The following is a 25,469-nucleotide window of genomic DNA, read 5'->3' on the forward strand; positions in this document are numbered from 1 at the left end:
TCTTTGACTACTCAGTAGTCATTACTGGACGTACAGTACCTAACAGGCGCTACTATCATTGTTTACCTCCGACTCATAGGGGGCGCTGTAGAAAAAAAACAAGCGGAAGTAGGCATAGGACAAAGCGGAAGTTTGTCGTTAATGTTAGCGGTTAGCTAAAAACCTATCCTAGATCGCTAAAAAAAACTAGAGTGAACAGCCGTAATTTCTTTTGTTGTACTTCGTTTATCTGTTCTTTTTACATTTTTTGTTCCGTATTTCACCATTGAAAATGGGAAGGAGCAGGAGTCGAACTCCTCCAAGACGTGGTAAGAGTCAGGATGTCGTTTAGCGTGATGTATTCAGTGTGTAATTTAGCATACATCGACACCATTGTAGAAGAAGCTAGGATGTAGCACTTATAATTACAAAAAATGCACTGCTATATTATATAATGTGTGATAATGTTTATGTAACACGAATGCAGCTGTTAGTTAGAGCTTGTAGTGCAAAATCACCGATGTTTTTCGCCATTAAATGACACATTCATTAGCATTTTAACATGTAAGGTAAGTGTGTTTTTACTTTTGTCTTCTATAATGATTATGTGCCAATTCCATGGTGGCTGACAATTTCAAACGCGCAGAAATTATCCAAACACAAAGCAATCATAATAAAAGACATTAGGAGTAGATTACATCTGTTTTTGATCACATCAGGTAGCAAAGTGAAGAAAATAAATAAGTTCACCAGCAGATTGGAAGCAACGTCTTGTACTGATTAGTGTTGTGACTTGAGTTCCATATTGCCACATACATCAACAATATATATCATAATTTAGTCTTCGGCATATAAATTATAATTAAAAAAAATTCAATACAGGTTGCAAAGGCATCTCTGTTGACTGCTAACGTGCTGCATGCACAATATTAAAGTACAGTCATCCCTCACTCCATCCATCCATTTTCACTAATGTCGCGGGTATGCTGGAGCCTATCCCAGCTGTCTTTAGGCAAGAGGTGGGGTACAGCCTGGACTGGTCGTCAGCAAATCGCGGGGCACAAACGACACACTCGCATTCATACCTATGGACAATTCGTGGGAGGAAACCGGAGTACCCGGAGAAAACCCACGCGTGCACGGAGAGAACATGCAAACTCCACACAGAGATGCCAGAGGGTGGAATTGAACCCTGGTTTCCTAGCTGTGAGGTCTGCGCACTAACCACTAGACCATCATGTATCCAGAAAAAAATATTACGTTTGATTAATGTTCATGTTAAAGGTTAAATAACTGTTAATAGTTATCCTCCCTATCCGTGTGGAAGTGGTAAGTTTTTGGCTATTTAAGTTTAAAGGAAATAACTTGAAGGCTACCGTTTAGGTCGCTAGCTCTCTAGTTTGCGAGTTAGCATGTGTCTCAAGACCCTGCAGTTGCGCAATATGTTGTAAATATAGAGTATAAATGTGACACCAACTATATGTGGTTTCTTAAGTTTTTATTATTTGCCGTTTTATTATTATTATTATATTTATTTATTACTGATTGATTTTATTTATTCTTGATTTGTTTATTTATTTTTCATCTTATTTTTGGTTGAAAAATAAAAAGTAAGATATTTGAGAACAGTGGAATGTTTTATCAGAGCTTTTTTGTAGAAAATTGGAACCAAAGCGAATTAAAAAAAAAAAAAGTTTTTAATAAATGTGTTTTTAAAAAAAAATTTTTTTGGGAAAACCTGATGCGGCCCAGTCTCACCCAGACCCTAGCTCCAGTGGCCCCCAAGTAAATTAAGACCCCTGGTCCAAAGAATATTGAAAGACAAGTCATATATTGTATTCTGGTCACTAAGCGTCCATAATGTTACATTGATGAGACATGACATTGCATATCTTCACACTACATGGAGTCAGCCATGACATAGTGAAAAAAAGTTCCCCTCCCATTCCGTATGTTGCTAAGTGTACGTTTTTGGCTTCTTACTTTGTCCGTATTCCCTATTCTGTTTGAAACCCCGACGTTAAGAATAAACAAATAGGCGGCTACCATTCTATGGTAACATGGGCATTACAGTTGAGCAGTATGTTGTAAACAAATAATAATGTGACAGTAGCGGTGTTATTTCATGTCTACAGGGCTCTATGAAAATGTTCCATTTATTCATATAGAATCCTACTTAGCGGACATTCACTTATCAGGATTTGTTCTAGAACCAATTAACCACAATAAACAAGGGACGATTTATACTACTACAGCGTGTTGTTTGCATACTCTCTTTACGTTCCTGTGTAATTCACTCATCGTATTTCACACAGACAGAAGACGTTCCCGCTCCGCTTCACGAGAACGCGATCGAAGGAGAAGGGAGAGAGATCGGTCTCGGGATCGAGACAGAGAGAGAGACCGAAGAAGAAGTCGCTCTCGATCTCCTCACAGGAGACGATCAAGGTGATGGAACTTTTAAGTTTCAATCTGCAGTTTCAATCTTTTGATTAATTTTTTTTTGTATTTGTGGGACTTATAATGTCCATCCATACGTGGTAGGAAAGTAGGATTGTAAATCTCTTTGTGATAGGCGATTCGATCTGAATCTAGATACGCAGGTTGCCATGCAATTCAAAACGATATATATATGCAAAACAGAATGATTCCATACAGTCTACATATGATTCAGTTTGATTCTACGGTTAATGTTTGCCAATGTAGACATTAATCTTCCATTATAAAATCAACAAGTCAATTCTATAAAAGTGGCTTTCTTACAGTATTTTCAAAAGTTTAAAAGAGCACAAAATCCCCAAGATGCTGGAAGGTTGGGGCCATTCGAGCTTCCACACCAATGTACATACAAAACATGCTATTTATATATACTAAATTATACTAAATTTATATATACTAAGTTATATACTAAGTTGCAACCCACAAGCTATACTGGGAAGCCCGTGTGTACAACATGAAGTTGCACTGCATACCTTGCGGTTATGAATCAGTATAAGATAGTATTGTTTTATTATGTTCATTATGATACCCACATTGTCCGTGTGGTGCAGCTACATTGTGTGTTCCGCGTGTGTTACTTCTCAGGTTTTTGTAGGCACTGTGAGTGAGAGAGGTGTCGGTTCGATGACCTGCTGTTGGTTTGTGTTAGTGTCAAAATACACATTTGTGTACAATTACTTGTGGTGTTTCACCATTATAGCCAATAACCGTATTGTTTTTTTCTACATAAACTATGATGAACTATGCTTTTTCCGCTTTTCTGACCTATAAATGTAGTTAGAATGTTGTATTCTCATGTTAAACGATGACAAAGTTTCAGATAATGATGTTTGCACATTTGGAAGTGAGCCCTGAAAGAAGTTTGCGATGGTTTGAAAAGGTGTGGTAAAACCGTTCCTTTATGATGTCCCAGACGAGCGGACTTTCTTATATGTAAACTCGTCTCCCTCATCCAAGCTCTGCTCATGTAGAGGAGTCAGAAGGGCAAACAGTAAGTAACGGTTTATCAGTGTCCTAACTGTGTTTGGAGAAAAAGTGCTTGTAGCATTATAGTGTTTTCACAGGAACCACGGAATCCAAAGAAATACAGCTGAATAGGTGCAGATTCTGGAAGAACTAGAACACCCTTATAAGAGTCCATAACTCAATGCAAAGGGCAATAATGAGAATATCAGGTCCCCTTTAATCAACTATGAAATGTATTAATTCCACATTTGCAGAGATACACTCAATAGTTGAAATAAACCCTCTGGCAACTGTCTGTTTTCCCCTCTACAGGTCTCCTCGACGCCATCGCTCTTCCTCCATCTCTCCTTTGAGACAAAAAGACAGACGTGAAGATGACCGTAAAGACATGAAGTCGTCCAAGCCCATTCAAATATCAGGTACCAGGCCGTACTGACATTTAGTAGTCTCATACATGACACATTGGCACCATTAATGTAATTCTACTCAATTACATTACTTTTTTTTTAACAGCTGAGGACATGCAAGGCAAAACCGAAGAGGAAATTGAGATGATGAAACTGATGGGATTTTCAACATTTGACACCAGCAAGGTAAGCGTGTTAGATGTTTCATAAAGAATGCTTCTATAACAGCTGAGTCACTGCTCTTCATCTAAATTGCTTAATATAGACAACCCGTCTAACGGTCTAACATGTATACATTTTTTTTTTTTTATATACCCGGCACACATTTTGACCCTTGAAAACGTTTGTACGATTCACTGCTCTTCAGGTGCGCATTTTGTTGCATTTCGCAGGTTTTAGTTTCACGCTCGGTCTCTGCACATCCAACAAAAATTAATTATTTCCTGTCGCTACTCTATACGACTTGTTCGTGTACAGCCCACCCCCACAAAGGTGGTCTCCTCTGATTTTGGATCACCTTGCAATAAAATGACTGTTGTAACACAGTCTAGTTCTAGTTTAGTTCCAGCTGCAAAAACACTCATTAAAAAAACATTATTGTTGTTCGCTTGCCACGAAGGAAGCCAACAAGCTCAATAGTCGACAAAAGTTGTTTGCTCAGGGAGCTGACATCACTTCACATAGTCAGCGAGAGCTATACAAGCTGGGCTGTTTAGGGGCCATTTGCGGCCCATGGTTGTATCGTTATTGGCCTGTTGCACATTGTAGAAATAAAATTAAAACAAAAAATTGAGTAAAAGTAGGGATGTTCCGATGAAGGTTTTATGCCGCCGATACAGATCCCGATAATCCATGAGTGAAATCGGCCAATACTAATACTGATCACATACATGCAGTGTAAATGTTTAAATGTACTACAGGCTATATTAGGGATCACCAAGGTTACTTTTACAAAATGAAAATGGCCAAGAGCTCTTTTGTAACATTTATTTTCATAGCTTATTTAAAGCCAAAAAAACTTAATATGCTTGTCTTACCAGGAACAAAATGCTCAAGTGTTGTATTTTACAATGCATTTATTTCTAGTCTTCTCAAATTAACTGAAAACCTGAATGAAAAGCAGGTTTATCCACCTCTGCTGGGTCCCTCCACCCGCATCCGCTGCCTTCTGAAGCACAGATGCAGCGACTCCCTCTTCTGTGCCCGAAGAGGAGATGTAATATCAGTGTCAACAACGCCCATTTCAAATTCGGCGCAAACGCTTACTCGCACACATCATCTGGAGTCCGACGCAGCCCTGCACACAACAAATTATTTTTTTCAGATTAAAATGAAGAAAGCATTATTAGAGCCCTGTAGACATGACAAAACACGACTATAGTCACATTTATACTTTTTTTTATTTACAACATATTGCGCAACTGCAGGATCTTGAGACACATGCTAACTCGCAAACTAGAGAGCTAGCGACCTAAACGGTAGCCTTCAAGTTATTTCCTTTAAACTTAAATAGCCAAAAACTTACCACTTCCACACGGATAGGGAGGATAACTATTAACAGTTATTTAACCTTTAACATGAACATTAATCAAACGTAATAATTTTTTCTGGGTACATGATACCATACAGCATCCATATCAAACTTGCGCGGGGCCGCACTAACATTAAACTTTCATATCAAGGCGGGGACCTCAAACTAGTGTCCTGCGGGCCGCATATGGATCAGAGCATCCCTAGTTAAAAGGCATAATCTAATGCTAATGCAGCAGGCATGCCAACTGTTTGACTGTTTTTTAATTTGTTCCTCAATTTGAACCATAAGACTGTTTCAATGTTTGAAAGACATTTTTTTTCTTCAATCAGGGGAAGAAAAGCGAAGCATCGACCAACGCGTATGCTGTCAACGTGACCATGAAGAGAAAATACAGGTACGGCAAGCACATAAACAAATGTTTCTACTTTTTTGACACGCTGTCACATTTGATAACACAGCCGTTGATCCCATGGTACTCATCAAACCCCTCCACCCCCCACATTGCTGTTTCAAAATGTAAATTTTTTTTTGTCCCCTCACAGGAAGCGCTATCGCTGCTAGTGTAGCCAATCACCTCTGCAGGTGTTTCTATGCAGAGATTCTGGCTTCCCTATTGGTGCATGATGATGTAACCTGTGAGTGTTGCGAGGGTAACAGTGATGTAATGTTTTGTCTCTCTTTTTTTCTAATTATTATTTTCCAGGCAGTACATGAACAGAAAAGGTGGGTTCAACAGACCACTGGACTTCATCGCATGAAAGCTCGCAACATCTTTGCCGCTATACTCCTGAAACTTTTGACGTACCTGACAAGGATAGATAATGGTTTGCTTTTTTTGTTATTTTGTAATATTTGCTTTTGTATATACAGTACATTTATGATTCATTAATGGTTGTGCTCATGTTAAGTTTTGGTGCAAATCCATTGCAAACATGTGGCTAATGAAGCTGTCATAGCATGACTCATGTGAGTAGTTAATTAGTTGTTTGAAACCATTGAAATAAAGGTCTTTTAATATCTGCATTGTCTTTATTATGAAAGTCAAAACGTGGTTCCATACCTATTTAGTTGTATGACTACTATTTCAGTCAATATTGAACTTGGAACAAATTTATCTACGAATTGTGCCTTCCCGGGTGTATATGATTTGTAGGCGGGGCCAGTTGGGAAACAGCATGGGAATTTGACGAATCATCGATCAGAAACGAGACCAACAACACCACAACAGCCAATCACAGTCAGACACCGCGAAACGACACGTTAAGAGGGCGTATCACTTGAGCAATTGAGGCAATTTCGACCAATGATTGGTGGGTTTACCTATATCTAACCAATCAGAGTGCAACACTGCGTCCCAGCGTATCTGCGTCCATTGTGGCTCTGCGTCACTTACACTTTTATGTAGACGTGAAACAAAATGGCTGATCGCGGCCTTCGGTTTCTGCTATTCGCATGAGTGACATATTGAATGACCAATAGAAGTCTAGAGTTGCTATGTCCAGTAGCCAATAATATTTTATCACACACAAAGCTTTGCCACGAAATACAATTATTAGCTGTTTTCCAAATATACACAATGATTTTTTTTTGGAGAGCGGAATTATATTAGTGGTAAAACGCGAACTAGCACACAACTGCTACTCTAGCGACATATTACTGAACTGACAGGTTGGGTGATATTGCCGGGGGAACTTTTTAAAAGACTCAATGACACTGTAACCACTTAAGGAGGCGGATATTTGTAGGGTTTTTTTTGTGGTGCTATTGACAGTTGCTTCGAACGAACAGAGTTAGCTTAAACAGTAAAGCTAGCCTCTTACCTGAAACAACTGCTGTCATTTGAGAGACGACACCGGGAGAAAAACAAGCGCTTTGCCTTTATTATCCATTCGACGGATCGTCGGCAATACAATCATTGGCGTTTAAAAAGCAGAAACAAAACCAAAAAGAAGCCTGTATCCGAGTTTTAGAACGTTGTTGTGTTGGGACGAGAAGCAGGTTGTGTACAACCGGATTGTATTGAAAAATATCAGCGGTTATTACTCTAAACATGACGGCTATCGGAATGGTGCAGATGCTGATCGAAGCAGCCGAATATCTTGACCGAAGGGAACGAGGTAAAGTATCATTTTATTCTTGTTTGTAATGATATTTTTGTATCCTGTTGAGAATTTGCAGCGACTCCCCTCCCCCTTATTTGTGCTACCTACCTACTATGTCAAATCAGCGACTGTTCACATTTCTCATTTATTTAATATTTGCTATTACGTTCATTTACTGATTGCATTTTTTGCACAACTATGCACTAAGGTGCACCACTCACTGGCTAAAAATGCAGACATCAATAGCCATCAATGTTTGCCATGACTGTCGTGCACTTGAGCAAAGTCAAATTTGCATTGCATTTAACGCATTTTATTCTTCTTTTTTTTTTTACAATGAAAGCTGCAATGTGATGTTTGCTGAAGACATTGTTTTCACACTGGCCCCTCCTTTCCTGCTGTTGTGGTTTGCTAGTGGGGTTTATTCCAGTTCAAGATGACATCATTGTCCAGGCTGAGGGGGAGAAAATACAGTACAAAGATATAATGCTAAATTTGTGTTTACAATTAAGCAAAAGAATATCAGTGCAATGCTTAAAAAAAAGGTAGAAATGCACACTGTGTGAATTTTGGTCATGGTTTTTTAGCTCAATGTCTGTCCATCTGACCACTCTTATGTGCTTGCAGAAGCTGAACATGGCTATGCCTCCATGCCTCCCTTCATTAGCAGTCGAGAGAGAGAGAGCTTGAAAAGGAAGAACAAAAGCAAGAAAAACATAAGTAGCAGGTACAAACCGTCCATCTCTAGCTTTCGTGCATGGAATCATTCTGCATTCATTTTTGCAACAATCATTGCATATATCATCATCAGATGTGTTCCCCAAAGAGTAGGGGTTTATTCCGCCACATATAACCCCTCAAAATATCCACAGACTGCCGTGTTTGTTTTCTGTGAGAACAATGCAACAGTCACGTTGACAGCATTGATTCGTGTCAGTATTGCATACTGTACATCAGGGGTGTCCAAACTTACCGAAAACATACCGAAAATTCAACACATTTGGAATCAGAATCAGAAAAGGGTTTATTGCCAGGTATGATCAAACACATACTAGGAATTTGTTTTGGTGAAGTAGGTGCAGACACATGTATTAAAAAAGAATGACAAATACAAAATATACAGAATAAACAGTATAAATATATGCACACAGTCTGTTTTTATTTTTGTTGTTTTAAAACTGGCTAAAATCTGATATGTTCAGAAATTGAGAAATCGGCAACATATCCCAAAGGAGACTCACATAGTCACGTATGAGAGGCTGAAATCAGGCGATATTAAAAAAAAATTTAAAATCCAATTCTAAAATAGTGGTCAATTAACTGCATAACCCATTAATCGCTAATTAATCAATTAACTGTTGCAGCTGTTCTAAGAAGTTATACACAGTGGAACTTGACTTCAGCGGATTCGGCTTATTATGTCATCACTCATCCAGGATTCTACCACAGCAACTAACAAAATGCAAATATGAATCGATTAATTTAATTCATCAACAACTATTTTGGGGAGTGTGAATGGTTGTTTGTCTATATGTGCCCTGTAATTGGCTGGCGACCAGTCCAGGGTGTACCCCGCCTCTTTGCATATATATACTTATAAACAATAAATGAAAGGGATCAATGAACATTGACATACTTTAACCTTAATTGAAAATGTGACAGACCTCACAGCTAGGAGACCTGGTTCAATTCCACCCTCGGCCATCTCTGTGTGGAGTTTGCATGTTCTCCCCGTGCATGCGTGGGTTTTCTCCTGGTATTTTGGTTTCCTCCCACATTCCAAAAACATGCTAGGTTAATTAGCGACTCCAAATTGACCATAGTTATGAGTGTGAGTGTGAATGGTTGTTTGTCTATATGTGCCCTGTGATTGGCTGGCCACCAGTCCAGGGTGTACCCCGCCTCTCGCTCGAAGACAGCTGGGATAGGCTCCAGCACATCCGCGACCCCCGTGAGGAAAAACGGTAGAAAATTAATGAATGAAAATGTGACAGGTTATATGGCGGTCAAGTGGTTAGCGCACAGGCCTCACAGCTAGGAGACCCGAATTCAATTCCAGCCTCGGCCATCTCTGTGTGGAGTTTGTATGTGTCCATGTGTGTTGTCAAGGGCCATGTTTTGACTCCATTGCATTTGAAGACGTCACATGGAGTGGCAGCAGCAAACAAGTGTCTGGCCGATGTCCGGAGGCCGCTTGTTAAGGCAAAGTGTGTCAGCCAAGGTGACTTGCAGGAGACATTTCAGCGACGGCCAGTTCTGACAACTCGGGTCACCTCAGCGCCGACTGCTCGAGCATAGTGTACATTCATAGCGTGATCTGGATGCCTTAAATTCTTCCAGTCAAGACAGTTTTGTGTTGCATCCACACCTCCCTGCTCGGTGATTAAATCACTCTTCTGTTACCTTGGCCGGCGTTCCTCACTGGGATACAACTACGGCTCTGCAGTGCTTTTATTTTGTACACCCCTTTTTAGTTATACTCTTCAAGCCGAGTCGTGCACACACAATTTAACCTTTGCAAGCTTCAATTCACGCTCTGTGTGAGGAGATTCAGCCAACTTTCGCAGGCGTTGATTACCATTTCAACCTGTTTTGGTCAGGAGTTCGGATTATGTTATCATTTATACCGATATAAGTCATTTTCTTATCATTGGAAGTATCTATACTGGTATACCGGTACATAATAAAACCTTTTAATGTTAACCACTGTAAAAAAATAAATAAACACTGTTCATTGACAGTGGGCGGCACGGTGGGCGAGTGGTTAGCGCGCAGACCTCACAGCGAGGAGACCAGGGTTCAATTCCACCCTCGGCCATCTCTGTGTGGAGTTTGCATGTTCTCCCCGTGCATGCATGGGTTTTTTCCGGGTACTCCGGTTTCCTCCCACATTCCTAAAAACATGCTAGGTAAATTAATTGGCGACTCCACATTGTCCATAGGTATGAATGTGAGTGTGAATGGTTGTTTGTCTATATGTGCCCTGTGATTGGCTCCAGCAGCCCCCACGGCAGAAAATGAATGAATGAATGAATGAATGAATGAATGAATGAAAACACACTGGACATATTTTGATTCAAAACAAACAAAAAGTACCCTTTTGGCCACCGATCGGTAAGGGCCGAGTTCCATGAAAAAGTACAGTATCGGCATATGGGTTCGATTCCACGCTTGTTCATGCGTGGGTTTTCTCCGGGTACTCCGATTTACTCCCATATTCCAAAAACATGCTAGGTTAATTAGCGACTCCAAATTGTCCATAGGTATAAATGTGAGTGTGAATGGTTGTTTGTCTATATGTGCCCTGTGATTGGCTGGCGACCAGTCCAGGGTGTAACCCCGCCTCTCACCCAAAGACAAAAAAGCAAGATTTGCTGTGCAGGGAAGAACTGCCTATGTCAGAGTGAGGAGAAGCTCCTCCAGTGCCCGTTGTTTCTCCATGGAGTAGACGTTTGAGATAGTGGGGGAGGGGAATGTGTATGTGTATGTGCCAGTTGTAGTTCCTTTCCCCTCCCCCCTCATCTCTTGCTTTTTTTGCTCTCTTTTCCCTTCTCTGTATTTTATCTTCCCTCACTCCCTACACCTCAATGTCCTCACAGCTCAGTTCCCACTGTTAGCATGGAGAGCATCATCTCCTCCATTAGAGACATATAATTCCTCCCTTCCTCCCTTCCTCACATGGACATGCATATACATTAGTGCCGCCCCTCTCCCCCAGGTTGTGCTCAAAATACATTTGCTTGTCACTTCCTGAAAGGCATGTAGCAAATTTTTTCTGCTGAAAATTTAAATTTCAAGTCAGTTCCGACTTCAAACTTTGGGGTTTAATAACAGTGCCACCTTGTGTTTTATTTTGTCAGACTAATAACAGCATAGGCATCGCAGGAGGGTTGCATATTCTGCTCTATTTTCACACTTTAGTGAGCAACCGCTCATGAGTGGGCTGTCCTTATTTTTTCACATGACCCTGGCATGACCATAGCAACATCGCTCCCTCATGCTATCACGTTTTTTTTTTTGCAAAAATGTATTAATAAATGAATGCGCTTTTGGGGGTTGACATGGCACATTAGAGGAAAAAATATTGAAAGACAAGTTATATGTAGGGCTGCACGGCGGTTGAGTGGTTAGCGCGCAGACCTCACAGCTAGGAGACCAGGGTTCAAATCCACCCTCTGCCAAAAAAACAAAAAGATGAATACGAGACCGTAGAGCTCCCTCATGTAAGGAACAGAGACAGTGAAGGGTAGACTCACATGCCGAGACACCCAAGGCTGTTTGAATCAGGTGATACTAAGCAATAACAACCCATATTTTTGGGCTGCATGGCGGTCGAGTGGTTAGCGTGCAGACCTCACAGCTAGGAGACCCGAGTTCAATTCCACCTGTGCGGAGTTTGCATGTTCTCCCCCGTGCATGCGTGGGTTTTCTCCGGGTACTCCGGTTTCCTCCCACATTCCAAAAACATGCTAGGTTAATTAGCGACTCCAAATTGTCCATAGGTATGAATGTGAGTGTGAATGGTTGTTTGTTCATATGTGCCCTGTGATTGGCTGGTGACCAGTCCAGGGTGTACCCCGCCTCTCGCCCGAAGACAGCTGGGATAGGCTCCAGCACCCCCGCGACCCTCGTGAGGAAAAAGCGGTAGAAAATGAATGAATGAATGAATTTTGGAAGACACAAATCAGCCAAAAAAAATCCATCCATCCATCTATCTACTATGTAGTAGTATGCTGGAGACTATCCCAGCCAATCACAGGTCACATATAGCCAAACAACCATTCACACTCAACAAATATAGCGCAAACTAGAACCAGAAACTAGAATAGAGGTTGTGAAAGGATAGATCGGTCAGTAACTAGAATCCATTCTGAACGAGAGGTATCTCCTGCCAGCACTGTTATGTCACGAGCGTCTGTCTGCCCTGCATAGAATTCATACTCTGCTGGTGGGGGGGGCCTCGGTGCAACCGAGGTGAGTTTTTAAAGGTGACAGCTACATGCTACTTGCAAGTTGGAATCCCCTGATGTTGGAACGGGCTAATTTTGGACAGGGGTTTGAGGGATCGTGGGGTCTGGTTGAGGTAGTGAGGTGCTTAGGAATGCAAAGGGATCTTCTTCCCTGAGACATGGCCACCATTTTTTTTTTTACATACTGTAGGTCAAGGAAATTTGCTCCAAAAATAATCAACTGACCCAATTTCTTACTTCATTAATATCAATGTACTTGTCTAGTTTTAACATGTTCAATTTTGACACCCAGACAGAAAAATATCCCCTTCCTCAGTTGCATGCAGAATAGACAATTGGGGAATATCAAAGGGCCTAGTCCAGGGGTCTCAAACTCAATTTACCTGGGGGCCACCGTAGCTAGGTTCTGGGTGAAGCTGCATCAGGTTTTCAAAAAAACCCAAAACGCATTTTTTAAAAACTGGAAAAAAAACAATAAAAAAAACTATCTTCAATGTTTTTGCTTCTGCTATACCCTACACTTTTTCAATACTTTGGTTCCGGTTTTCCACACCAAAATATCTGATAAAACATTCCACTGTATCTTAATTTTTATTTTTCTATACACAAAATAAAAATAAATAAATAAACAAATTAAGAATAAAGACAATAAATCAATCAATCAGTAATAAATAAGTAAAATAATAATAAAACAGCAAATAAGAAAAACGTAAGAAACCACATACAGTTGGTAGAGAAATAATTTTTTTCAGATTCAAATGTACAGTATTAACAGTTATTTAACCTTTAACATGAACATTAATGAAACTTAATATTTTTACCCAATTAGCAAGTTAGCATCTGGGAGCAGCATCGTAACTTTAACAACATGTTTGATGAGATGCTTTATCTTGACGTGTATTTTCCGTTTTATTCCAAATAATTTCTTGCCTATATTTGTACCCAGCGGCGTCATAAGCCTTTAGCTTCATTGCTAATCCAAAGCAAAACAGGGCGGGGTAACAGGGTAGGGTAACAGTATGGGCGGGGCAAAAATCATGTTAATTGTGTCCGGTGTGTGCACACAGCTTTAAGCTGTCATTTCAACATTAAACTTTTGGTATCAAGGTGGGGGCCTCAAAGTAGCGTCTTGCGGGCCGCAAGTTTGAGACCACTGGCCTAGTCCTTCCGACTGTTTCTGGTTATTGTTATTATGTTTATTGCTGGCCCACCTCATCACGTGTGTACATGTGGTCCTTTAAAAAGGACATGTTTCCACCCCAGATGGACCTGAAGGCTTCAGACTACTATTAGAATACTAGACATTTGGTCCGCTAAGCCATACCCTCCCACGCATCCTTTTCTGACTCACGTTCATGCCCATTCCTCTGCACTGCATAGACTGCACCAAGACGGTTATGTTTTTTTTTTTTTTTCATCAGATCTGTTATGTTTGGTTGCTCATGTATTGCTTTATCTTCACAGGTCTACACACAATGAAATGGAAAAGAACAGGTATGTTAATAGCAATACAATCCAACACCTTCCTTTATTTCTCAAATCCGCCCCATGCTATTGCCATGGAAATATGCATACAAATCATCATCAAACATTTTACAGACATCCTGCAGCATAATGAATCCAGACTCCCATGAATACATTAATTGTAACTAGACATAAATGATATTCGGTGGTAAGTAATAGATAATTTTCATGCATAGTCAATACTGACTATGGTTAATGCCTTCAGTAGGAAGATGCGCTGTTTAATTTTTCCTGTTCTAGCATCTTGGCAGGCGTCCTTGTACTTACTAATTATCAATAACCATCTTCCCTCTGGTAAAATCTACATAAGACAAGCAGCATGTTTGCCTTACTTTTCAAAGATTTATGCATATTTCATACCATGCACACATTTTGGACCTTGAATTCGCTTGTGTGCTTTGCTGCTGTGTAGATACACATTTTGCCCTTTGTCAGTTTTTAAGTTCAGTGATGTGCGCTGAACTCAAATCAAACTCGTAGAACGTTATTTCCTGTGTGTATACAACTGGCTCAGAGGGCAGACGGCACACCTCCACAAGCACCTTCTCTGATTTTGGATCAACAAAAAAAATGACTTAAATTAGTTCCAGGCGGTCGAGTGGTTCGTGCGCAGACCTCACAGCTAGGAGACCAGGGTTCAATTCCACCCTCGGCCATCTCTGCGTGGAGTTTGCATGTTCTCCCCGTTTGCATGCGTGGGTTTTCTCCGGGTACTCCGGTTTCCTCCCACATTCCAAAAACATGCTAGGTTAATTGGCGACTCCAAATTGTCCATAGGTATGAATGTGAGTGTGAATGGTTGTTTGTCTATATGTGCCCTGTGATTGGCTGGCCACCAGTCCAGGGTGTACCCCGCCTCTCGCTTGAAGACAGCTGGGATAGGCTCCAGCACCCCCCCGACCCTTGTGAGGAAAAGCGGTAGAAAATGAATGAATATTTAATATAATATATTTTAATATACATATACAAAAGTTACACTAATAAAAATCACATTGATAAGCAAAAAACAATAAAAATAGACGCTCCAATTAAAAAAAGGCACACACAGTTATCTATAATAATACACATGCTTCTAAGGTATTCTCGTAATATTAAAACTTTTTTTCTTTGAATATAATTTATTATTATTGTATGAATATTATTTTGAATATAGTTTTTTTTCTTTTGATATTATAACATAATTCTCATAAAACTACTGCTGTTCTGTTTTCCATTTTTGCTGTTTCATGACTGTTTTATGTGCTTTGGGGAAAGTACTACGAAAGTAGTGCTCATTTTTTCATTTTTGTTGGGTTTTTTTTTGTGAGCGCCTAAATGAGTACTTGATTAATCGACACAACAGGCTTCAGATTAATCGACTTAATTAAAAAAAATAATCGGTAGTTGCATTATTTAATCATCCATGTTGTAAAACATTTAAATCGTTGTATTTTTATGCCCCCAGATTGACCACTATCTATGACCACCTTCTTGTCTTACATACGGTCCTACCAGCTATTTATGCCGTTTACCGCAACATGCCTGAGGACAAAAGCGAAGACAAAAGCAGTATGATTTATTTACTGCCACTGATCAGTCAGAGTGACCTAGTTGTCGTTTTTAGCCAGTTTTGGTCTAATGAAAGAGGAAAACATTGTTGCATAGCTGCTCCTTTACATATCTATATTGCTGTAGGTATACTTACATATTGACACACTGATCTTATGGATTCAGCCAGAATAACCTGGTAGCATTCATACAATGCTACTGTGTGTGTGTATAAGAAAAAAAAATATATTTTATTTTGATAGACACTCTTCTAGAATGTCTTGTAGTACGTTTTACTTAGATGTAACTAAGTTGAGGTGTCATTTGACTAAAACCACAGCAAAATCAGAATATTTCATTCATTAATTCATTTTCTAACGCTTTTCCTCACGAGGGTCGCGGGGCCCTCTGGTCGCCAGCCAATCACAGGGCACATATAGACAAACAACCATTCACACTCATATTGATACCTATGGACAATTTGTAGTCGCCAATTAACCTAGCATGTTTTTGGAATGTGGGAGGAAACCGGAGTACCCGGAGAAAACCCACACATGCACGGGGAGAACATGCAAACTCCACACAGAGATGCCCGAGGGTGGAATTGAACCCTGGTCTCCTAGCTGTGAGGTCTGCGCGCTAACCACTCGACCGCCGTGCCGCCCCAATAGTATAATTTATAATTATTTATAGTAATATTTGTGATCATAAATTCAGTTCTGGCAGTGACGCTTCCGTGCTGCCAACATCAAACCGGCAGAAAACTCAAAAAAACATTTTCACAATCAACCCTCAGAAGGAGTGTGACGTCCACACTCCCACTCGCTCACAGGCTCACATGATGCACACGGGCACGCACACACACACTTTTATGAGGCTGGAGACGGAGGTGTGTGTGTGTGTGTTGCATAACAGCAGGGTCAGTCGGTCTCAAACACCCACCAAGACCTCAGCAACTGCCAGAACTGTGAGCAGGCGGAAACGGAAAAGATGTACAGTAAAATGTGTGAAGATGGCACATGACATATGGGCACATTATCAATTATTTCTACATGATATGGATACATTTGCAGCATATTTTGTACGCATCGTTTTGCACTGTTGTTGCTAATGTGGGTTCAAGTTTGCAATTGACTTTTATATTCAATAATATGAATCAGTCTGGCGGTCTAGTGGTTAGCACGCAGACCTCACAGCTAGGAGACCAGGGTTCAATTCCACCCTCGGTCATTTCTGTGTGGAGTTTGCATGTTCTCCCCGTGCATGCGTGGGTTTTCTCCGGGTACTCCGGTTTCCTCCCACATTCCAAAAACATGCTAGGTTAATTAGCGACTCCAAATTGAATGTGAGTGTGAATGGTTGTTTGTCTATATGTGCCCTGTGATTGGCTGGCAACCAGTCCGGGGTGTACCCCGCCTCTTGCCCAAAGACAGCTGAGATAGGCTAATTACACATCTGAGTGATCTGAGTCGCCAATTAACCTAGCATGTTTTTTTTTAATGTGGGAGGAAACCGGAGTACCCGGAGAAAACCCACGCATGCACGGGGAGAACATGCAAACTCCACACAGAGATGGCCAAGGGTGGAATTGAACTCGGGGTCTCCTAGCTGTGAGGTCTGCGCGCTATAACCACTCGTCTGCAGTGCAGCCCGCCAGATTGGCAGTCTAAGCTAATGCTTCCATAACCAAACAAATGCCACAGTACACAAATGTGGTGCATTCAAGGACTGCCAACGCAAACTATGGAATCAAAGCGCTTGACGAATAAACATTATGAGTGTAGGATGAAAACAGAAACGTGAAAATAATTCTAATAGCGGTACATGCATTCTGTACACAAAAAAAAACAAAAAAAAATAAGTTCCCCAAAAATCCACTGCATAGCATGCAAAAAAGATGAGTAGTATAACCATGTATGAATTGTTCTTCTTTTCCTTTCTCTACCTTCAGACGGGCGCATCTACGACTTTGTTTAGAGCGACTCAAATCTCTGGTTCCTTTGGGTCCGGACGCCAACAGACACACCACCTTGAGTCTGCTGATGAAGGCCAAAGATCACATCAAGGTGTGTGCGCACGTGGACTATTTTACTCCTCTAGTTACTGCTCGCGGTGAACATTTGTTAATCGATGGAATCTTATCTCCACGGGAATTCACTCTTGTCAAAACAGAAGTGACAATTCACTCTCATTTTTGTGTTACATCTCTGCAATCTATGATCACCGACTAAACAGTCTCTTCTTAAACCAAATGACATTGCATGGTGTAAATTGAGCTTCATTGTTGTTCCTTGTTCGCCCCGCAGAGGTTGGAAGAGAGTGACAGAAGAGCTCAGCACACCTTGGAGCAGCTTCAGAGGGAGCAGAGACATCTCAGGAGGCGTCTGGAGCAGCTCGGGGTGGAGAGAACCCGCATGGACAGCACCGGGTCCACCGTGTCCTCTGACAAATCTGACTCTGATCAAGGTCAGTCAGACATACGTCCTCCCTGTTTTGGTTTGTTTTGGTGCAAAATCTACACCAACATTTCAGAACATTTTGTTATCGTTCAAACTCATGAGTGTTCCTCATACATGGCTTAAAGGAGTGTTCCTTGTTCATGAGTGTGGGGGTTTGCGTGAATGCAAAGGTACCGTATTTTGTGGACTATAAGTCGCTCCAGAGTATAAGTCGCACAAGGCCAAAAATGCATAATTAGGTAGAAAAAACATATATAAGTCTCACAAGGCCAAAAATGCTTAATTAGGTAGAAAAAAAACACACATAAGTCGCTCCGGAGTATAAGTCGCACAGGGCCAAAAATGCATAATTAGGTAGAAAAAAAACATATATAAGTCGCACAAGGCCAAAAATGCATAATTAGGTAGAAAAAAACATACATAAGTCGCACTGGAGTATAAGTCGCACAAGGCCAAAAATGCATAATTAGGTAGAAAAAAACATATATAAGTTGCTTCGGAGTATAAGTCGCACAAGGCCAAAAATGCATAATTAGTTAGAAAAAAACATACATAAGTCGCTCCGGAGTATAAGTCTCACAAGGCCAAAAATGCATAATTAGGTAGAAAAAAAACATACATAAGTCGCTCCGGAGTATACGTCGCACAAGGCCAAAAATGCATAATTAGGTAGAAAAAAAACATACATAAGTTGCTTCAGAGTATAAGTCGCACATGGCCAAAAATGCATAATTAGGAAGAAAAAAACATATATAAGTCGCTCCGGAGTATAAGTCGCACAAGGCCAAAAATGCATAATTCGATAGAAAAAAAACATACATAAGTTGCTCCGGAGTATAAGTCGCACAAGGCCAAAAATGCATAATTAGATAGAAAAAAACCTATATAAGTCGCACAAGGCCAAAAATGCATAATTAGGTAGAAAAAAACATACATAAGTTGCTCCGGCGTATAAGTCGCACAAGGCCAAAAATGCATAATTAGGTAGAAAAAAACATATATAAGTCGCATAAGGCCAAATTATGTAGGAAAACACATATATAAGTCGCACAAGGCCAAAAATGCTTAATTAGGTAGAAAAAAACATACATAAGTCGCTCCGGAGTATAAGTCGCACAAGGCCAAAAATGCATAATTAGGTAGAAAAAAACATACATAAGTCGCTCCAGAGTATAAGTCGCACAAGGCCAAAAATGCATAATTAGGTAGAAAAAAACATACATAAGTCGCTCCGGCGTATAAGTCGCACAAGGCCAAAAATACATAATTAGGTAGAAAAAAACATATATAAGTCGCATAAGGCCAAATTATGTAGGAAAACACATATATAAGTCGCACAAGGCCAAAAATGCTTAATTAGGTAGAAAAAAACATACATAAGTCGCTCCGGAGTATAAGTCGCACAAGGCCAAAAATGCATAATTAGGTAGAAAAAAACATACATAAGTCGCTCCAGAGTATAAGTCGCACAAGGCCAAAAATCCATAATGGTCCAGTCAGGTATCAAAAACAGACTTTTTATGGGCATCTCCATTACTCACTATCACTATACTTCATGCAGTATATAATCATAGCAATCTCATTGTGTCACCTTTCCTTGTTGCATACTTTTAGAAATAATACATTCTGTTCCCTGTATTGCAAACCAAAGCTCTCCAAGGCATGTTACTTTTGGCTGTTCCTGTATGTTTGACACAAAACCAAACAGTCAAATGTGGCTATTGGACTGACTTAACATCCTCCTTGTCCCCAACAGAGGACCTGGACGTGGACGTGGAAGGAACAGACTACCTGCTGGGTGATCTGGAGTGGAGCACCAGCAGCGTGAGTGACTCAGGGGACGAGCGGGGCAGCCTGCGAAGCAGCTGCAGCGACGAGGGCTACGCCAGCGCCAGCCTGCAGCGTCTGCAGGACACTCAGGAGAGAGCCAAGCAGCTGGGCTGCAGCCTGTAAAACGTCACACGGTCACCGGCCTATCAGAATGTGTCGTCATGTCCTGGTCATACACCCACCTCACCCCCCCCCCACTCTCACCCTACCAGGAATAACCAAATCTGAGGCTTCTCATCCAGCAAAGCATTTTGACTCTCATCTAGACCGAGCATCTTTGCCCACAATCGGTACGTCATCAGCTGACCATCTTTTAGGGGGTTAGTCTCTCTGCACCAATCAAATATGTCGGGTCGTTCAGACGGAGAATGTCACCACACAATAGCCCACTGCCTCTTCTCCATGTCTCAAGAGCCATGGGAAGCACTTACGAGATTTTACACACACTTACACACACTATCCATCCTCGCTGTCCCCGGAATGACCGTGCTCCAAAAAAGGTGTCACACAAATGGGGCATTTCGGTCTGGTCTAACCACCAGTCATTTGTGCATCACATCATTTTTTTTGCTTGAAAATATAAAGGCCCTCTTTATACCACAGCAGAAATAACACCAGTCCTACAGGGAGGGTGTTTAAAGACATTTTTGAGTGGCCTGTCTAGAAGAGTTTTTGCAAACTCTTTTGTTTTAAAAACAAAGAGAAAAAAAAAAACATAAAAAAAAAAGGGTCAGGGAACTGCAATATGAGCCTCACTATCAAGGCATCTTTACCCTGGCATTTTTGGGGTCCACACTTGGACACTGGAGGATTTAGAGTAGGGGTAAAATAGTTGACGCTTTTTGCCACTCTCTAATGACTGTGTTTTTAATGTATGTGTGTGTGTGTGTGTGTGTGTGTGTGTGAGCTTGTCAACGATCGAGATCACCAGTCAGTTTCTAACACCAGCCACCGGGTCAACTTGGTGCTGGTGCATTTTTGTCCACTACTTCTCGAATGGGTGTCACCCGTTGAGGAAAAAATCTACCTGTAGAGAGCAGTCGAGAGACTGGAGCACATTCCACTATTGGAGGGGCGGACAGGCAAGTTAGGTTGAGAGCGTTCATTTCTTTTGATAGCAATGTCGATGTTATAGAAGTATCACGCAAAAAAAACGATATAACTGCAAGGGATGGGCATTCAACTAAATGTGCTTGAAAGTTAAGTCAATCATGATTTTATTTATGTTTATGTCAACTAACTCAATTCCCAGTTCAACATATACAGTGGAACCTTGGTTATCATTAATACGTTCCAAAAGTGGGAATTATTTTGCATTTGTAATCACAAAGAAAGCACAGACTTGGTTAGCAAAAAAAGTGCAGAACTGTCACCATTTAGGGTTTGGTATATATGGTAAAGTCCTTTTGAAATTGCAATTTTATTATTACATTTTTTTTTTTTTGACACTCAGTTTTGAGGGCCTTAACATGCATGAAAAGTCACCAAAGTTGATTAAATTTGATATTTCAGTTTAACTTCAGGGCGGCACGGTGGGCGAGTGGTTAGCGCGCAGACCTCACAGCTAGGATACCAGGGTTCAATTCCACCCTCGGCCATCTCTGTGTGGAGTTCATGCATGTTCTCCCCATGCATGCCCCGTGGGTTTTCTCCGGGTACTCCGGTTTCTTCCCACATTCCAAAAACATGCTAGGTTAATTAATTGGCGACTTCAAATTGTCCATAGGTATGAATGTGAGTGTGAATGGTTGTTTGTCTATATGTGCCCTGTGATTGGCTGGCGACCAGTCCAGGGTGTACCCCGCCTCTCGCCCAAAGACAGCTGGGATAGGCTCCAGCACCCCCGCGACCCTCGTGAGGGAAAAGCGGTAGAAAATGAATGAATGAATGAACTTCATTACTTCACTCCAGATGATCAGATCTCCTTTTGAAACTGTTCTGAGGGTTAATTTCCACTCCAGTGGGCACCCTTACCTAAGGCTCACATTGAATCCGTTGCGGCTCCGGGCCTGATCCACTCCGGCTTGCTGCAAAGTGCCACTCACACTGATAAACGCAGCGGCACATGGTAATGGTAATGGTTGTATTTCATTTGAACATGCATCAGATTAAAATTGAATGCATCACATTAATCAGTTCCCAGTTCCACATGTCCAAAAGGAGTAGGAAGAAGCAAAGCTTATTAAATCCTACCCCTCCATCTGGTACTTTTACAATCACTAACTGTTACATTTGTTCACTTCCTGCTTTCCTAATATATTAAAAAAAAATTTTTTTCAATAGTCATGGTCAGAGATATTTTTGGTTGTGTTTACAACCACTTATGTTGACGTGAGTCACCTGATCTGACATCTACACCTTCTCAGGTGAAAAACATATTTCAGTTTTGTTTTTTTTTTTGATTTTTTTTAAAGACAAATTCAAAAAAAAAATTTGTCTCACTTTTCTATATTGTAGTTCTACTTAACTGTGATTGGCTGGCGACCCCACCCAAAGACAGCTGGTATAGGCTCCAGCATGCCCTTGACCCCCATGAGGATAAGTGGCACAGAAAATGAATGGATAGTTCTACTTAAAACCTCCAAGTCCAAATGTCCAAAATGCATAATCTAATATTCTTTCAACTGATCTTAAAAGTTTATTATGCCCATCCCTCATGTCTGGTTTATTTCCTTTTAGAGGACTCAAATCTATTTATTCTGTGCGGGAAAAACCACAAATGATCTCTCCTTTGCCTTGCCTTGATAGCCGTCTATTGTTTCTGAAGAAATGTACACCTTTAATGTAAATAGTTTACAGAAAGATATTTATGTCTATCAGAAGTATTTATTAGAGATGCAAAAATCTAGAGGATATAAATATATATTTCATTAGTTCTACCCAGCTTTTGTTCTTTTTGTGAGGTTTAATCAAGAGTTTTTTTTGTGCTGATTGTTTGCACAGAATAGTCAATCCATAGAATATTTAGAAATGTCTATTGTGCCTCCAGTTTTGTGTGTGTGTGTGTGTATGTGTGTGTGTCTTCACAAGTTGGGCGAGGAGCTCTTAGAAGATGAAATGTTACTCGGTGGTTCATGGTTTTTCTTAGCTGTTTTGCAGTACCACCGCCCCCCTAAGACAAAAAAAAAAAATTTATGTCAATGAAAAATTATGAAATAGAGAAAGTGGTGGTTTAGAGTGTAGGAGCCTCAAATAAAGATTTCATCTCCTTATTTGGTCAGGAAGACACATGCGGGATGAGGATTGCAGTTTTTTTGAATGTAGATGTCCTCCATCCTGCATCCAACGTCGTGTCCGCTCGGTGCCAAAGGAGCCCCCTTTGCCCCCATTACTTGTTTCTAGCGGTTCAAGCATGAAGATGGTACACCAAAATAAATAATGGAAAAAAAAGCAACAAAATCCAAAAAATAGAAAATAGTCCTTAAGTGTGGAATGCTGCTTTTTTTTTTGTAATCCAGAAAGTAACCGTGTAGCAATGTTTTAAAGGGGTTGTGGCTGGGTGTGTGTGTGTGTGTGCGTGTGTGTGCATCCTTGGCGATTGATAAGGTACATCTCGATAAAGTGAAGTATATCATAGAAAAAAAAACATTGACATAATCTTGTTTTATTTTAAGCGTAATGCAGTGAATCACATTTGCAATCCAGCAAATTTGTGGATTTTTGGTTTAAAAAAAAATTGTGAAAAATGGCAGTGATAGAGAAAACAGAAGGATTTTGTAGCTGAATCTAATGTAATAATAACAACAGTCACTTATTTTTTTCATTTTTTTTGCTAATAGAAATTTTTTTTTTCCATTCATTGGAAGTCCTGGAACATCACTCCTGTAAAAAGCAGGAATTTAGTTTTATGTCATCCATAAAATATATACCATGTGACCTTAAAGGGGAAGTGCACTTTTTTGGAATGTTGCCCATCCTTTACAATCCTTATGTGAAACATAAACATATATATTTTTTTCCCTTTTCTGTGAATTATAACGCAAAAAAATTAGTTAATACGAGCTTGCTACAATGCACATCATTGGGACACAGCTAACGAAAACCATAAAAAAAAAATCTATTTTCATAACCGACCTGTATCTTCACAGAGGTACAGCGATATTGTTATTGTAGCAGCTAATTCGGAGTACGATATTTCTAACGGAGTAACGCTTTGCTGTGGGCATCAAAGCCAAGACACAAGCTAGCGACAGAATGACTGTCAAGCAAAAATGTTCCGATAATGTTTTAAATAATTTAAATAAGGCAAAATAATGTAAGTATTACATGTTATCAATGTACTTGTTCATGTGTCTCAATGACTTGCATTGTTAGCTAGCTCATCTTTTTTACCATTGTAAAAAAAAAAAAAAAGTACAGTTCCCCTTTAACCTGGAATGACTGTAAGTCAAAAACGTTATTTATTACGGCACTTTTGTCGAGATGTAACCGAAGTGGAACCTTTGCTTACGTCGACAACTCTTCAAGTTGAGCAACTCACGTCCTCGTCCTCCGTGTTCTTATTACTAAAATCCCCGCCCATGTCGAGTTGTTATAGTCTTTTTTTAAAAGATGTGTCCAAACCAATCGGAACAAATGAAGAAGGGAGGGGCAAAAGGAATGGAAATGAAGGATCCTTTTTTTTTTTTTTGCTTATAGACTTCTCTGCAGGTTCTTGTTTACCCTTTCCGAAGAAAATGCGCACATTAAAAAAAAAAATCCCGATCTTATCATCCAATCTCAACGGGTTCTACTGTAATAGATGTTTATTTCGTGAATGTCTTCAGAGAGATTTTTGTTCGGGCGGAGGAGCTGGGGGGTAATGGTAGTTTTAAGAACATAAAGGCACTTTATGTTGTTTAGCTTTTAATTAAAAAACAAACAAACAAAAAAACGAATTAATCTGACGGGATATTTATGCGTTACCATTAGCATTTTTTTTTCCCCATCCGTGGCCTGCGTGTCTTCCGCCAATCAAACATGTGCAACTCCCCCCTTCCACATGCTGCATTGGCAATCTGTGGTGCAGGCCAGGTGGGTATATGGGTGGGGGGGGGGTTAAGACCCTGGTGCTTTCAATACCTGTCTTTAAAAGACAAAGTATTCAGTCTCAAAGAACAACCAGCTGTTTAAGCTACATGTTCCAGCATGGGTGGATCTTCTTTATGTTTGTAATATTTGTGCATACATTGTGGCTATTAATGTTTTGAAAATGTAACCCCCCCCCCCCCCTCCCCAACAAAAAATACACTACATGTTTGAATATGATATATTAAAAACGTATATATGGCACGCGTTCGTACGACAAGACAGATCCGGCTTGGTCATAGATCCCATGAATGTCATTGTCACCTGATGCTGCCTTTCTTCTAAGAAGGCTCACGTCTTGTGTTCAAATACGACCTAAAGGTGGACATTTTGTGCACTTCATTTTTAAGAATTGGAGAACTGAAAGACGCCACTTGGAATATGTGGCGGCAATTTATATTTGCCAGAGAAAGCAATTAAAACAATTTGAAACCCTTGTTTATCTACCCAGAGACGTGTCTTTGTCTTTATTTTAGAAGGCACGGGAATGTTTTTATATAGTACTCTCTAAAAGTGTCGGAACAGTGAATTAAATTCCTTTACTTACTGAAAATATTTGGGTTTGACAAAAAAAAGATGAATACAAGACCAGAGAGCTCCCTCGT

General features: G+C 40.4%; 2 protein-coding genes across 2 annotated transcripts; both read left to right on the forward strand.

Moving 5' to 3' along the window:
• The first annotated feature begins 102 nt into the window (after positions 1-102).
• Positions 103-6,404, forward strand: snrnp27 (small nuclear ribonucleoprotein 27 (U4/U6.U5)). The gene is made up of 6 exons (XM_058070105.2): positions 103-308; positions 2,295-2,427; positions 3,757-3,863; positions 3,958-4,037; positions 5,715-5,779; positions 6,089-6,404. The coding sequence occupies exons 1-6, from the start codon at positions 272-274 to the stop codon at positions 6,141-6,143; spliced, it is 477 nt and encodes a 158-aa protein (XP_057926088.2). The 5' UTR covers positions 103-271; the 3' UTR covers positions 6,144-6,404.
• A 519-nt stretch (positions 6,405-6,923) lies between these two features.
• On the forward strand, positions 6,924-25,004 carry mxd1 (MAX dimerization protein 1). Its single transcript, XM_058070104.2, has 6 exons — positions 6,924-7,502; positions 8,115-8,214; positions 13,922-13,951; positions 17,460-17,574; positions 17,815-17,974; positions 19,724-25,004. Exons 1-6 carry the CDS (start codon positions 7,436-7,438, stop codon positions 19,918-19,920), a joined length of 669 nt encoding a protein of 222 aa, XP_057926087.1. The 5' UTR covers positions 6,924-7,435; the 3' UTR covers positions 19,921-25,004.
• Positions 25,005-25,469: the final 465 nt, after the last annotated feature.

This window comes from Doryrhamphus excisus, linkage group LG3 (genome assembly GCF_037039965.1).
Source record: "Doryrhamphus excisus strain RoL-2023G ecotype Guam linkage group LG3, RoL_Dexc_Guam_v1.1, whole genome shotgun sequence".
Classification (NCBI taxonomy): domain Eukaryota; kingdom Metazoa; phylum Chordata; class Actinopteri; order Syngnathiformes; family Syngnathidae; genus Doryrhamphus; species Doryrhamphus excisus.